General features: G+C 42.9%; 1 protein-coding gene across 1 annotated transcript in view; it reads left to right on the plus strand.

Annotated features, from left to right (window-relative positions):
- The window catches only part of LOC126401516 (doublecortin domain-containing protein 2), a 64778-nt gene extending 48900 nt beyond the window's left edge, over positions 1-15878 (plus strand). The window contains exon 10 of the mRNA XM_050062846.1: positions 15522-15878. Within this exon, the coding sequence (XP_049918803.1) occupies positions 15522-15602 (81 nt within the window). The 3' untranslated portion in view covers positions 15603-15878. The remainder of the gene's footprint in view (positions 1-15521) is intronic.
- Positions 15879-16552: the final 674 nt, after the last annotated feature.

Consider the following 16552-nt stretch of genomic DNA (forward strand, 5'->3'; position numbering starts at 1 on the left):
AAGCACTACATATATATGATGCCAAAGGTCGCCAGTGTGAGGAGTGAAATTAGCTCTCTGCTGGGCATTTGGAGACATGTAAGACTGTGTTTGGAAGCCGTGGGCGGACTGTGAATCATGCTAATGTGTGAATGTAGTCCTTGGCTCACTTTTAGAGGACAACATTGATTGAGAAGTTTGGCCACTTAGTGTTATTATTATTTTTATTGGAGGTAGAGGAAAAATGTTGAAGTCAACCAGTGCGTGCTGCAAATGCACCAAGGCCGCACGCGAGACACGGTGGTCCACAGTTTTTGCCTTCCTGACACGATTGTTTGCGTAGACTCATTTGCATTTTTAAAAGCCAAGGTGATGCTGTATGTAGAATTTAAACAGGGGCTTAAACCCGGAAAGTATCTGTTGCATGAAAATTACATTGCTGACAGACTATTTGTAATTTTGGGTGAGCAACACCAGAACTCCCAAAGGCACAGGAGGATGTCTCATAGCAACCGTCTGTTTGGGTGGAACACCACATAAAAATGATCGAAAATTTTAATGTTTTACATGTGCTCATATCAAAAAATCAAATACTGGCCCATTTATCATTATCTGTTTGTTTTTTTAAAAGCTCCTAGGTGTTGGTAACAGACTCAAACATCTCATGTAAAGCTTTAAGGCCCTGACACACTCACTCACAACCCGTTAAATACCGATGCTTGGACAGTAGCCCTTGGCGTCAAATACTGAGGCACAGAAGCACCCTCTAGTGGCGGTATGAGATGCACTGGCGGCTGCATTTTTTGACGCTCCAAGCAACTGCCATTGTATAAACAGCAAGAAAATCCACTTAGGGCAGATGAGAGTTGAGGCGGATGGGTCTAACAAACTCTGCACTTTCACCCCGGAGCCCGCTGGTTGTTTCCCGTGTGAAACCAAAAGTCAATCGAGTTATTTTAATAACAACGTAGCGTGCTAGTATGTGTAGCATGATACACTAGTGACATGTCACAAGAAATTTGTACTTATTTTAAGCCAAATCATGATGTTTTTCTATAAACCCAACCATGTGCTTTTGATGCTTAAACCCAAGGAAGTAAACCTAAATTTATTTATTTATTTATTTTTTTACCTACGTTATAAGTTTATTTTGAAAAGTAACCGTGTGCATTTATTAATGAGCAGAAAGTGTACAATCCGAGTGAAAACAGAAATTTATCATAAGAGATGATGAATGAATGAGCATTAATTGACTCTAGGTAGCCCTACCTAGAGTGCCATAGTTTGACGTTTAGGGCCACTGACCAAGCGTCCATATTTGACGAATTGGGAGTGAGAATGTCTGAGCTGACTGTTGGCCATTGGCCAATGTTGGGCCATCGGTGAGCATCTATGACCCTAGTTTTTGTCGTGTGTCCTGCACCGCTGGCTCTTGTCAGCCTTTGTCGGCAGCTTTTCAGTTGATTGAGCTAGGGGTGTGCCATATCATCTCGCTAACGATAATACGGGTATAATTTTTGATATCAAGAAAAATTCATATTGCGATACTAAATTACATTTTGATGTCATACTGTTACCCACGGCAACAACAAGCATGGCTGAAAGCAAAATTATTACCGACTCCGCGGTGGTTCCAAAAAGAGGAGCAGCTTCAGCAGTGTGGAATCAACTGTGGCGTCCTGAATGTTTTATGAACAGCCCTGGACTTCTCAGACTCTTTTAGAGAGTTACCGCCCAGAGGGAACTCAGTCAGCGGTTGTTATCGCAAACATACCCTGAAATATCGTGATATTATTTTAGGGCCATATCGCTCACCCCTAGATTGAGCACGTTGAATCCATGACAGAGCCAGTCGGTGAGAGAAACCATTCTGATTGGCTGGTCAGTTTCAGCTAATCAGTCCACAAGAAGAGAAACTGAAGTGAGGAAAGCAAACAAACGACTTAAGTCAAGAGGACATGCACAGACGGCTCTTTTTCATCTTCTTCTCATCCGATCATTCCAATACACAGATATTTCCACAACAACATGACCATCTGGAATGAAGCAACTGAAGACCAAGTGGTGAGTGAGATGGTGTGAAAATGGTCGGCAAAGCCGCTTTGTTTCATGTATGTATCATAACAACAGTTTGTGTATCAGCAGTCTGAAGTGTTCTGCTTTCCCATTTTGAATGATGAATACAGACTACCGCCACCTGCTGGTATGGAGAGTTATATCCTCTCACACAGGTGCAGCTGTCGGCTACAGTCTTTGCCGTGTGCAACTTTTTGGCCCAGACACAGGCAACCTGAGGTGACCTAACAGTCCGCCTTTGTTGCTGTCAGTTTATTAGTGTTGATTTGGTAAAAAATATGAAACAGTGAAACTTTTACAGCCTGTCTTTTGAAACAAATGTGCACAGAGTACAGTATCTGCTCTGTATCGACATGATGCCAGTCAAACTGAAGGAGTCTGAGTCGGAGTTTGCTTCATCTCAGCATCTTTTTTTTTTTGGTTTTCTTTTATTGCCATTTGATTGAACAACTTCCCCTCGCAGGCTCTGCTGCTTGACATGATTTTGTTAGAGTAAGATTTGGCCCTATTGCAGATGTGTTTCATCTCTCCCAGCTGACTTGTCACTTCATTTCTAAACCCAAATTCCTCTAGTAAAAAAAAAATAAACTAAAGAAAGAGGATGTGTTTTTGTGAGCCGGGCTGCAGCTCCAACAAGCACAACTATCTCCAGCTTGTTAACTATTTATTCGAGGTGACATTAGACCAGCATTATGCTTCACCAAAACACATGTGTCCCCAGGCATGGCCCAGACGGCCTCACTGTCCCGCAGTCTTTCTGCTGTAAATTCCCCACTTAAAATTTCATGATCTCCGCTCTGCAGGATACCACTTCCATCATGAAAGAGTTCTCAAACCTAATAACCGTTACTACTCTGGCGGAGCCATCAAAAACCTATTTGTTTCAACAAAAGCCCTCTCCCCCATGCAATGCTGCTGGGTAATAATGCCAGATAGGTTTTAAGGGCAATGAATTGTGGAATTACCATTTTCTCCTCTCTCTGTCTCTGTCTCTCCCTCTCTCTTTCTTTCCTTTCTCTCTCTCACATCATTATATTAAACACTTAATTATTCATTGGTAATGCCTGTCATGGTGAAATATTGTCCTCTGCCAATCTGAATGCATCATACTGCCTGGGCCTGCCTCTCTTCCCGAGGTTAATGGCACAGCCCTCACTTGCATTAGCTTGGCTAAATGCAGTGCACCTCATAAGTCAAAGTTCCCTAAGTGAGTGGAGAAGTCATCACCTCGAGCGCTCTCTTTTTCTTTCTCCTTCAGCATGTGGGTCAGTGAGATCATCCCCGCACAGGAACCAGCTCTGAACGCACGCACACGCGTACACACACGCATGTCCACATCGGATCTTTATTGTTTTATCTGAAGGATGGTTTGGGCTTGACAGAGCGGTTGCAGCAGAATGGGGCTTGCCATAAGGGCTTTTAAAGGTGAGGGGTGAATGGATCGCTATTCATGCAGTGCACTCATGGACTGAGCATCCATGGATGGCCTTCTATAGGGTACGGAGTATTATGACTAAATTATGAGACTGACATTAGTCATTCCATACGGCGTGTTCAATTTGGACGGACATAAACAGTATTAAACAGATTACAGGAGATAGTGGTGACAAGATCTCTCAGGTCTGATGCGAAGATGCATGGCGTCCTCTTTGTGTTAATACACTCTGGCGTGCAATATTTCTTCAGCAAATATGCAGTGCTAACAAAAATGATAGTTTTGTGCACTTAAGCAAATTGCATGTTGATTACATCTCCCTGATATTGCTAAAATGAAATTTATTTTATCATCGGTTAACAGGGTATTACACGTAATAAGAAATCCTTCCGGGATAAAGAAAAAAAAGAGCAAACATTTAGTTTTATGCCAATAACGTGGAAATGCTGACATATGGGTAAACATTTCACCAGCATTGCAGCTTTTTCCCTCCATGGCAAATAAAATGAATACCAAAAACAATTAATTTTATTTGAAGGGAGGTCAATCTGCTTTAACCCCCGCTGAATGAAGTGGCAGAGAAAAGGGGGCAAAAGGATGCCGGAGATTAATACCTTGTCTTGAAAGCCAATATGGATCATTATTTTACAGCCTTCTATTACCTGGTTAAACATGTATGACTTTATGTCAGCACATTATTAAAGGTGCCGGTGATGCTTACCTCACCGCTGGGGCGTCCTGGAAAGATCACAGGAAGAAAAGTTATTGGAAAAGCATGTAGCAGATTGAAGACTCTCATAATGAATACAACATGCCTACATTTATGATTGTTAATTTCTTGTGATCATTTAACACCTTTACGGTCATTATATGTTCTGAATTTGACATGTAGATAGGACAGAATCGATTCCTGAAGTGGAACAACTCACTTTTTTTACCTTCATACTTTCAGATGCTCATTAAAACCAAAAGAGGAGAGAGAAAGTCTCAAGGGGCCAACAAAAATACCGTAGCTGCTTCCTTTAAATCATTTGTTTGTTATTAGTTAATGACTCCTGAAGTCCAACAGCACATTTGGATGATGAAATCTCTGACCTTCACTTCACAGTTGACTCTCCTCACTGTAGAGCTCATTAGTGAACCATCTAATCTCATTAGACGACGCCGGGCTAAGGTGGCATGGCGACAAAGTAAGTAACCACACTCTCCCTCTCTCTCTCTCTCTCTCTCTCTCTCTCTCTCTCTCTCTCTCTCTGTCTCTCTTTGGTTTGGACCAGGAGCAGAAACAGGTGTGAGAGCGGGCGTGCGAGTCTGGGACAGGCAGAGTCCTCCCTAACCCCTTCTCCTCTAATTGCCGCGGATGCCAGTATGCTCTCGCTTCTGCCTTTCATAACAGTTGGTGTTTGGCAAAGAGGCTTTTATGTTTGTTTTAGCTGATGCTTTGCTACTTATTGTGTCTCTGTCAAAGGAATACTTTTGCATCCTTAGTTGAATTGAAACGCACACGTCCCCCCCCCGTGGACGTGCATGCCAACTGCTCCGAGACACATTACAGTAACACAGCCACTTTTGAAACTTCTCGCAACAATCTGATGTTGATTTAGTGTCTTTCTGGAACTATTTACAAGGAACTTCTGCACATAGAGGAAGAGACGGAGGCGCTGCAGCACAGCTGTGGGGATTAAACAATGTGTGAGCTCCTTAGGCCTTAAGCATATAGGGCTAGTTGCTTCCATGTTGACAACAAAGATAATCTTTTTTTTTGCTTGCTTTAACATGTTAGTCTTGCAGGTTTGCCATGTTATGAAGCAAGTCTTAAATCATTCATGTAATTTTCTCTTGCATTACACTTCTGGAGTCTAATCTCACTGCAACAATGAGCTGGTTTTCTGATGCACCTTAGTGATATTTCTAACTCCCCACCTCCGATAACCTCGTCTCCAAACTTAGGATTTACTCCTCTGTCTGCACATTTTCTCCGCCAGGCTCATATTCCAGATCATGTGGAGCCGTATTTATTGTCGCAGCTTATTTAAATAATCACCGGCATGTCAGCGCACATTATGGCCCTCTGTCAAGGTAATAACACATTGTCATTGCTGTTGGGAAGCAAATATTAAACCATAGATCAACGTTTAACAATGCATAATGGACTGGATCTGCATGTTTCCGTTTCCATTTCAGTTGGCCCTCGGCTATATTAGAATAATTTAATGCTCCAAATAATATGAAAAAAGCTGTTGTTATTGCTTTTTTTGATAAATAGTTAAGGGAATCAGTGTTACATGTATTATAGAATATGAGGCTGTTTGCATGTGACACTTGTTTGACTGTGATGTTAGTGAGCTGCGCCTTTGTAGGAACAGCAAAGCAAGAGCACATATATAAAAAACTATATACGTATCATTCTCTTTGATTTATATATATGCCTGTGCTGCATATTTAAAATGACACAGTAAGGTGTTAGTAGTTTTAACTGTTTGTTCTACTGAGTCCATAATATGGTGTTTTTTGGTAATGTGATATTCTGGGCATTCTGGCAAATGCAGCACCAAATTCCCAGGATATCTAATGTTATTATTCTATATGTAACATTTGTGCAGCTAGTCCCAAACTTTGTCTGTCTGCTGTTTAGTGCTTAGCAGGTAGTGAAGCCTGCTACCTCACAATGTGATGCTGTAAAAATGGTTTGAGTGAAGCAAAAGTGTCTGACTGTCTATGTCCAGGTACGTGGAAATACGTAAAATGCTAAAGGATGGCTTTCTTGGTCAGTGTCTGACGCAGTAGGTCGTTGCCCAAGTGCCAGATTTCGACGACTTTGGAGTGAGACCAGGTGGGACCAAAAAGCTGAAACTCATCAAAAGGATACTTTCAACCAGCTTGTATTATGACAATGTGGGCATCATGTGTAAACTTCCCTCTATCTTGCCAGCACACACATCTCCCCACTCCTCTTTCAGCGGCTTATCTCCCAGCTGGCAGCCATATTGTTTCCTGTGTCGCATTGCATTACCCAGCTGACGGAGCTTATTGGTCTAGTGCATCGCAATGCATTCTGGTAGTTGGAGATTTTCTACTAAACAATGCCACAACTTTTTTCTCTGTTTTCTCTGGTCATGTTGCACCCGTTTCAAAAGTATTTGTGTCATTCTGCTGCATGGACATCGCAGATTTATGAGAAGACCATCTTTTCTCGCTCCGAAGTCAGCGAAATCCGGCACTTGGGCAGTGTCTTGCAGCATCCAAAACTGATGAAAAAAGCCGTCCTTTAACATTGGCATGATATGCAGCTGGTCACCGTTATAGTTTAACTGTGCTTGGTGACGTCAGAGAAAAACGGACTGGGACAAGAATGAAAGTTAAGTCTAAGTGGGGCGGGTAGGAGGGGCAATGGATGGGTCCAACAAAATTGACTTTCAACCGGCAGAGCGGTGTTCGTGTCCTGTAAGATTATAAAGCCAAAGCCTTTCCTTTTTTCCTAAACTAAACCATGTGCGGTAGGGAAAAAAAGTCAAAGAAGACAGGCAGAACTTGACACAGCATCCCAGAATGTCAACAACCAACGCACCTAGGGTACCTTTCACGTCGTCTCTAGACGTGGAAAGTCCATGACCAGATGTCGATATGTGACGAGGTCAGAGTGAGAATGTGTTGGCAGAGTTGGGTTGCAGTTCTCTGTGTGTTCCTACGAGTGACCCCTTTCACAAACAAGTAGTTTTTTTTTGCATGTCTATTTATTGTTTTTATACCTGGTGTTTCTCCACAGCTACAGATAAAGATCAGGCTACAGGAATATTATGAGTATAATATGTAGAATAAGATTCCAGTGGCTGCTGCATAGGATTGTTTCTTACTTGTGTGATCCAAACATTTCCACTGTGAAGTCCAAAAGTCAAACTGTATTGAAAAAAGTTAGATGTAATTATTTCCAAAATTCACGACATGTGTTTATCTAACAAAATATTTTTGCCTCAGTCCGTATTTGTTGCCGTTTCACCTGTCAAAAACATTTTCGGTGCAGTCAAAAACAGTTTGCTCTCCTGCTTGCCACACAAACAGGTGGTCTACCAGCAAACTAACAGCACCATAAATTACATTTATTCATGAAAGAAACTGATTTGATAATAAAAGGCCGACTCATTTAATCCAATAAATAATTTTATTGAAGTACTTTTTAAGGGCTTCATTTGAAAACCTCAACAGAAGCTTTGACTGTAAAAAAGAAGTACCGCAAGTAGTCATGTGATCCATTGCTAATGTTAGAATATTAGATACGCTTTCTTCAAACTCGCCATTCACTTGGAGAAAGCCTGGGGGATGAGGAAACGTGACCCCTGACAAACCTTCTTCAGGTTTGTGAGGGGTCAACATTGCTTTGTTTGGTGGGAAAACTATACTGTGTAAATGTAAAAATTCATATATGTCACAGAGAGATGTCTGGATGCTAGATTTTTGTTGTTTGAATTAAAGCAGGGTCTTGTAAGCCCATGTGGATTGGACCAAACTAACTAACTAACTTTAGTAATTCCAGGTGCATATGTATACACACACACACACACACACACACACACACACACTTCCTTATCAGTGATTCTGCTCGGGGTTCAATGAACCATCAGCTGGAAAATCTCCCTGGCTGATCCTGAGTCAGTGTGTGTTGGGTGCCAGGCCTGCAGCGTTTGCCCCCGGGGATTCCTTCTTGGATCAGCTGTTGCTAGCTGAGCCAGCGGCTAACAGAGCCCCGGGGAGCTCCAGGTGGGCCTGATTAGCTCTCCATGGAAGACAGGGGTCAAGGGAAGGCAGCTCGGGTTACCTTCACAGAGGTGGAGAGGAACAGAGGAAGGGGAGGGAGAGGCGGAAAGCAGTGTGTGGCGGACAGGCAAATGAGTGGTTGCGGAGCACTGAGTGGGGAATTAGACACATGTCGGGCCGAGGTCTCAATTTTCCTGCAATCAGCACGACACCTGGCCTCGTCTTAATTGGTCAGGCTACCTCACCTAATCCATCGCCCGTCCTCCTCAGTGTCTGGAGCCCTCTAAGCTCCATTCGGCGCTGAGGCGAATGGACAAAAGCCAGGGATGAAAAAGGGGCCTCTCTTTGAGACCTAATCCAATTAGATAACTGTTAGAAAACCGTGAGTGGAGTTTCACGTCCCTTAAAAGTAGACACGAACTCTGGCAACCTCTGTGACCTCGGAGAATGCCATCTTGTTAAGAGTCGCAGCAGGAACCCCTATCCCCCTCTCTTGATCTCTCTGACCAGAGGGTGTGTGTTTTGTGTGTGTGTGGGTCTTAGAAATAGACAGAGAGAGGGATAAACGGTCCCGACTCATATAGCAGCTAGTCTACATCTCATCCAAGTCTAAAATAAATCAGTATCTGAAGGGGCTCTCCTGATAGTTGTGCAATGGTGCCTCTGTTTGTTTTTAGTTTAAACTTAATTAACTCTTTAATACTCTTATGTAAACAAAACAAAATAAAACAAAACAACGCAAGAGCCACTCTAGCATATAAAAGTACAGAAACTGCACTACAGGGACCCATCTGATTTATTCATATTTACAGAATCATGATAGCCTTAGGTGATATCTTTGCCAGTAAATACATGAATATGTATCACTGCTTTTTGAGACATGCTATGACTTACATATTTCCCTCGCACCGCCCATTTGTATTCATGCAAAAAGGTTTCAGGCGCCGCATTAAAAGCCCAGCGTTCTCCCACTTTTGAAACACATCTAAGTATTGTAAACTTGTGATGTGCCCTGCCAGAGTGGCGTGGCCTCGGAGCGTGCCCCTAAATGTTTGCTGAAGGGGGGCACCGGCTGGCCCTCGTAATACCCCATAATGTCCCTGCATAGTGATCAAACAATGAAATTTAATCAGTGGCCTCCAGTCTACTTCCCATAAAAATGTGTTCTCTAATATAAAGTTCATTTCTATGAATATTAAAGCAGCATATCATCTGTTGAATATTTCATTTGATCTCCACCTTTAATAATGCAAAATGAGGAATAGAACATTCACCTCCTTTTTCCTATAGATGATGACTTTGTCCACTTTTGTATATATCACATATTACATTACAAGCCGTAGTGTCTTTAATATATAGGTGTAGTTAAAAATGGCAGTGGATATTATGCCACAGCTTAAGGCGTTTTGGCTGTCATTGAAATACAGAGCATCAGAATGATGAAGGTTTAAGTAAATGTCTAAAGTGAAGCATTGCTTGACACCTGCTCACTTTGAATGAACTTTGAATCAGCCACAGTAGGTGACTTGATAGTGCCGGACATGGAACATTCTGTGCCCTGGGCAAGCTTCCATTGGTGCCGCCCCCCCCAACAAATGTTTTTTTATATTTATTGTATTTATTAATTAACATAAACAACAACTAATTACAAACAACACAAATAAAAATTAAGCTAACAGAAAATTATAATAAATATCGAACAACAAAAGAATACGATGTGTGCAAATTTGGATGGCTTTTACTTTTTCATTTTCTCTTACGCTAATGCTCGTCACTCAACCATAAAGGCCAATTCCCAGTTTGTCCGCAAGGGTCCACTTTTTACCGTGTAATGTAAATCTCGTGCCGGCACGGTGCAGTGGTTAGCATTGTCGCCTCTCCAGGGTGGGGGAGCCCTTCTGTGCGAAGTTTGCATGTTGTTCCCATGTCAGCGAAGGTTTTATCTGGGTACTCCGGCTTCCTCCCTCAAGTCACAGACATGCAGGTTAATTGGTAACTCTAAATTGTCCGTAGGTGTGAATGTGAGCATGAATGGTTGTCTGTCTCTATGTGTCAGCCCTGTGACAGTCTGGCGACCTGTCCAGGGTGTACCCCGCCTCTCACCCAATGCCAGCTGGGACGTTTTGGTCATGGACTTTCCGCATCCACATATGACGTGAAAGGTACCCTGGGTGTGTTGGTTGGTGACGTTCTGGGATGCCTTGTCAAGTTCTCTATTAGGATACACTTCTATTTTTACAGGAAAGTTAACATTTACATGCAGTAAAAACACGTGGTTAGGTTTAGGCAACGAAAGGAAGTGGTGAAGTTTAGGAAAACAGAACAGGGCTTGGCTTTAGAATCTTATGGGACGTGAACACTGCTCTCTCGGATGAAGGTCGGTGTTTGTTTGACCTATCCAGCCAACCCTCCCGCCCGTTCCGCTCGGACTTTCGCTGCCTTAACTTTTATCCTTGTCCTGCTGCATTTCCCCCTGATGCTACCGGGCGCCGTTAAACTATAACGGCAACCAGCCGCATATCATGCCGATGTTAAAGGATGCCTCCTATTCTTTAGATTCTGACGTCGCAAGTCACTGCTCCAAGCGTTGGATTTTGACGACTTCGGAGTGAGACTGTGCTTGTACTACGTTGCACAGGCAGATATTTCCCTTTGTTTTTTTTTATTCCTTTGCTTTATATATATATATATGTATATGTATCTCCTGTAATTTTAGTAACTTGGTGGGTTGGGGGGTGGGGGGTGAGGGGTGTTGCCCCCCCATGAGTTGGTCACCCATGTCGCCTATAAGAAGATCTGCCTCTGTGGCTGGAGACAGGAAGAAGAAGTCAAGCAGCAGAATCTTTGCAGATACTGAAGGTACCGTCAGACATAAAGATACTAAAGTAGTTATGTAAGGGCCGCACAGACTCCCCACACAGCTTTGGATGCTTATCTAGTATAATTGTGTGACATTATAAGGATGCAAATGAAGTGTGTAGACATGGCAACCCTGTTGGAAAAAGCCTTGAGGCTGTCTCCCCTTTGTTTCCTTCCCCTCTCAGCCATGTTCTAATTGTATTATCCCCGTCATTTTAGTTATTTGCTTCGCTCTCGTTTGCTGTCTCCCTCCTCTGAATGTCTTTGTATAGCACAATCATCAAGGTGATAATTGCATTGCCAGTCCCCAGTAAGAGACATTCTTAATTATTTCAGCATTAGGCGGTAGTTATACAGGCAATTAATGCTTGACTTCACAATTATATACTTTGTTTGATTGCCTTTTATCAGCAGGATACAATGGGCTTATTTGCGGCTGACAAGAGGAGCACCACAGTTTTATACAAAAGATAAGTGATGTGACATTCCCTGTATGGCTCCCATTCACATGCAAACATCGCATGTTGCGTTGAAGTGCTTTTAATCTCACAAACACCCCACGCATGAAAACAGTTGCATGGAATTGTGTGGACGCTGAATGAGCTGTCAAGCCATGAAAAGCAGTTTGGGTCAGTCTGTGCTTTTGAAGACTTGATGCCTTCTCTGCCAGTCTCACTTGAGATCGGTCTGAATTGTTGACACCTCCTTTGGAACACGCTTTTCTCGCTCAAGTGCCATGCTTTTTATGTGCGGGGGAGTTGTTTGAACCTCTGTGCTTTATTGTTAGCCGGCGAGGTCTCTCTGTATCATTCCTCGAGCATCTGAAATCTTAGTAACAGTAACACACTTAAAGTATGTTGCTAATAAGTGACATTACATTTTATATGCTGCTTTATAATTCGATTCAGGCCTAATTATACTGTGGTGTACACCTGGCACTAGCCCTCACTACCACATTCCTCTGTCTTTAAAGTCTTGGCCCGGGCATCAAAGCCGCCTGGTTTTGATGATATTTTGGCACTGCTCAGTGTTGGCTGCAACTTAAATGGGATTAGAGTGTTGCATGTTTTAAAAAAAACAGGCCGCTGCTCTTCATCTCAGCAGAACAGGATATTATAAGTACTTTTCAATGTCAAAACTCATAGGGAAAACTGTAACATATTAAAGGAAACTGCAAAGTAGAAAAAGGTCCACAGAGTCTCTACCAGGCCAATCTGCAGAATTAATGTTGGCATTGTACATTTTGACAAAACATGTATATGTTACATTTTTACATGTAGCACATTTGTATTATGTAGCAGGCACATGAAAACTTTACGTCTCTTTAAGTTACACCACTGCTGTGGTTAACGTGGTTAGGTTTAGGCACAAAAAGTACTAGTTATGGTTAGGAAAAGATCATGCTTTGTCTTAAAATACATGCTCTTGGTGGCACAATCCCCAGTGGAAAGGCAGCTATGTGTAATTAAAAAACAACTGCTTTAGGTGGACAATCCCCTTCTCCAATCTCCTTCAAAAAAACCCAAAAAAACAGGTGGACAATCTCCTGAGAGAACGCTGCGATGTCTTGGTAAAAACAACCGCTTTTGATTGCACAATCCCCATTAGAAACGCGGCAATGTCTACATAAAAAGGCTGTCACTTTTGGTGGCACAATCTGCATTGGAAACACAGTGATGTCCTGATATAAAATAATTCTTCTGGTGGCAAATAAGCAGCTAGACCAACACAGCATCAGGTCACTAAGAAACAGTTGTTTTGTTTGGTGGTCTCAAACAGTGGTCTGAAGCTTAGCAGCCATCTCACTGAGGTGTCATGCCATCCACTACTTCACTTTAGAAAGACTGATTTATGTATGAAATGTACAAATGTAACAAAGCAAGGGTTTGCAGAAATGTACAATGCACAAATAAACATTTTCTAATGGCAACTGGCTTCATCACACCGTGACCTACAGCAGGCACTGGGGCGGTCGGGATGAGAGTCAGCACCTCCAAATCAGACGCCATAGTTCTCTGCGTGAAAACGGTGGATTGCCCCCTCTGGGTTGGGAGAAAGTTACTGCCTCTACCTCAGGGTCTTGTTCAAGAGTGAGGGTAGAATGGAGCATTAGATGGATCGGCAGTTTGGTGCGGCTTCTGCAGTGATGTGGATGCTGCGCTGGACTGTCGTGGTGAAGAGGGAGCTGAGCCGGAGGGCAAAGCTTTCGATTTACTGGTTCATCTACGTCCCAATGGTCATGAGCTCTGGGTGGTGACCGAAAGAATGAGATCACGGATACAAGCAGCCGAAATGAGTCTCCTCTGTGGGGTGGCTGGGCTCAGCCTTAGAGATAGGGTAAGGAGCTCGTACATCTGGAGGGAGCTCGGAGTAGAGCCGCTGCTCCTTCATGTTGAAAGGGGTCAATTGAGGTGCCTCAGGCAACCGATCAGGATGCCTCCTGGGCACCTCCTGTTTGAGGTGTTCCTGGTGCATCCCACTGGTAGGAGGCCCCAGGGCAGACCCAGAACACACTGGACAGATTACATATCTCATCTGGCCTGGGAACGCCTTGGGGTCCCCCAGGAGGAGCTGGAAAGTGTTGCTAGGGAGAGGGACATCTGGGGTGCTTTGCTTGGCCTGCTGCCCCCACGACCTGGCCCCAGATAAGCAGATAAAAATAGATGGATGGAACTGAGCTGTCTCTACGGTGTATTACCATCAATGTTATTTACCCTCAGCTTTTCTAGTACATAAATATTATAGACATATGTACCACACCAGATTTAGCACATCTCTTTCAACAGACCAGTCCATTAAGTGTCCAGTCGAGTGCACACTCATTGGACAGAACCTTACCAGAACATGCCAACATTATCACAGGCTAAATTGGGTAAAGATGCTGCTAGCCAGCACACCAGATGTCGATTCAATAATAATAAAAAAAAACTTTTCATGACACCTGATGATATGGGCAGAACTTGCAGAAAAGTGAAGGGTAGAAGCCAGTGTTCAAATAAAGGGGAATTCAGTCCACACTGTTCACAGATGTGCATTTACATTGTTCACTAACTGCCTTTTCATGGCTTATTCTGTTCTTAATTATTGTCTGTAACTGCCAAGCTGGGACACTTTTTGGCTGTATTATTGATCTACAGTGAGGCTGGGACAGAGGCAGCATGAACTACTCCATCTACCTTAATAACTGCAAAATATTTTTAAAGCTGCATTTGGTCATTTCTGACCACGAGATCACTAGAAGCAAGACCCTAAAATAAACTCACAGAAACACAGCTCGATGTAGCTTTGGCTCATCAACGTATTGATCTGCGATAAGGCTGGAGCAACACTACTGATGCAACATGAGCACACATGCAAGAGCCAGAGAGTAACATGCTGTTGAAGAAACATTTCTAGTCTCCTAACAAATGTAAGCCCAAATTCACTGTCTTAGGTACGACTGATATATACCATGCCGCAAGTATCCCCAGCCGCTCAGCTTTCACACAAGTAATGTTCTGTACCTGAGTACACTTGCTTCATCATCCATGTGACATATTTTTGTTGTGCTACAGTGTAGAAAAGGGCGCTGAAGATGGACACTGCCACCCTGGGGACCGTACTCAGTGGGTACCGGCAAAGCAGTAAGGCAACACTCCTACCCAGAGGAGGAGCTGCTACTGTTGGACATGGAGCTCTCTGCTTTCAGTCAGAGCTCTGACTGCAGGTCAAAGATTGCAGCGAAGATGGATCTGGGCAAGCCGGTCTCACTCCGACGCTGGCAAAAAAGCTGAAAAAAGTTGTCCTTTAACATTGGCATGTTATGCAGCTGGTCACTGTTATAGTTTAATGGCTCTCAGTGGCATCAGGGGGGAAACGCAGCGGGACAAGAACGAAAGTTAAGGCTTTGAAAGTCAGAGTGGGGCAGGCCGGAGGAGTGGTGAATGGGTCCAACAAACACTGACTTTCACCCGGGAAAGCGGTGTTTGTGTCCCGTAAGATTATGAAGCCAAACCCTGATCTTTTTTCCAAAACCTAACGACCTGCGTTAGTCGTTGGAAAAAAAACAAAACGTCAATTCGTGGTGTTGTACCATCAGAGTGTGTTTATTTTGAAAGAGACTGCATGTAATGTAAATTTCCTGTGAAAATGGAAGTGTATTTTGAAAGAAGACAATCCATGTAACAGGCAGAACTTGACATAGTGTATCAGAACGTCAACAACCAACGCACCCAGGGTACCTTTCACATCGTATCAAATAACCAAATGTCAATATGTGTCAAGGTCAGAGTGAGAATGTGTTGATCTGGGACTGTCTGCAGCGGACCGAGCTGCCGTCTGATATAAAGGCATCAGTATTAAATTGCGACTGTTTCATGATTGGTTACGAACTCCTTGTTGTCATGGTAAATAGCAGTCCACTTTTTGTGTTTTGTAACAGTTGGAGTTCACACCTGATGCATTCTGTCCCGGTGTACACATGAACATTGGATCACCTTTTCCAGTGGACGCAACACACTAATCAAGGAAACTGGACTTTGGAGTCAATACTCAGATCCAGGCCTGGGTCCATGGTGTGAAGACCCCCTTTAATTCTTATGGTGCAACAACTCCTGAGAGAAAGATGTACGTCTATAGCTGCCATATCGTCTATCCATTGTTTTAACTTATTAGTACTTGCACTGTTGCTTTATTATTGTTGCTGTTTTGTTGTTATATAATTGTTACAATGAATAAATAAGAAATACAGAACCGTTAACAGTAATGATGCTTCTGCTGCACAAGCCAGAGACGAATATGACAGATCCTGTGACTGCACAAATAAAAAAGGCTTCAAGAAAACAATGTGTCTTGTATAATTTATTGCAGTTTCAGTGTGTGTTTGTTTTTTATATGAGAGGCTCCTGTTTGTGCTGTTTATTTACAAGCATCATTGAGTCTTTCTCGGAGCTGCAGTGATGGAATAAGAGTACAAATAGGCCAATCAGTGTTGAAACGATTTCTCCGCAATTAATATGCAACCCATAGTTTATGTATGCAACAATTAATGCGCTTCATTATTGATAACTAAGATCAACTAGCTTCCTGCTGTGTTTTAGAAGTTCTGTTTTAGATGCAGAGTGCAGATAAATGGTTATGCTGCAAACATTTCTGATCTCTCTGATATAATTATCACGGAGAGCAAAGTCTTGACTGATCTATAAACATGTCATTCTGAGCGCATGAATACTTGATATTTTTCCTTTAATTTTCCCAGGGAGTTCAGTTAGTGAGCAAATCTGATCATCTGAAATGAACATGGTCAACTGAGTGTGCCCCAAAAAAAGGAAGATGTAAGGTCAAGGAGTGAAGGGGGCTGATCTTGTGGAGCTTCGTCATCATGGTCACAGTAATAAGCCACATAATATGAGTGTATGGTAAATGGGCTGCACTTGTATAGCACTTTTCTAGTCTTCCCCAGGTACAGCTGTG

Source organism: Epinephelus moara, chromosome 14 (genome assembly GCF_006386435.1).
Source record: "Epinephelus moara isolate mb chromosome 14, YSFRI_EMoa_1.0, whole genome shotgun sequence".
In the NCBI taxonomy this organism is placed as follows: Eukaryota; Metazoa; Chordata; class Actinopteri; order Perciformes; family Serranidae; genus Epinephelus; species Epinephelus moara.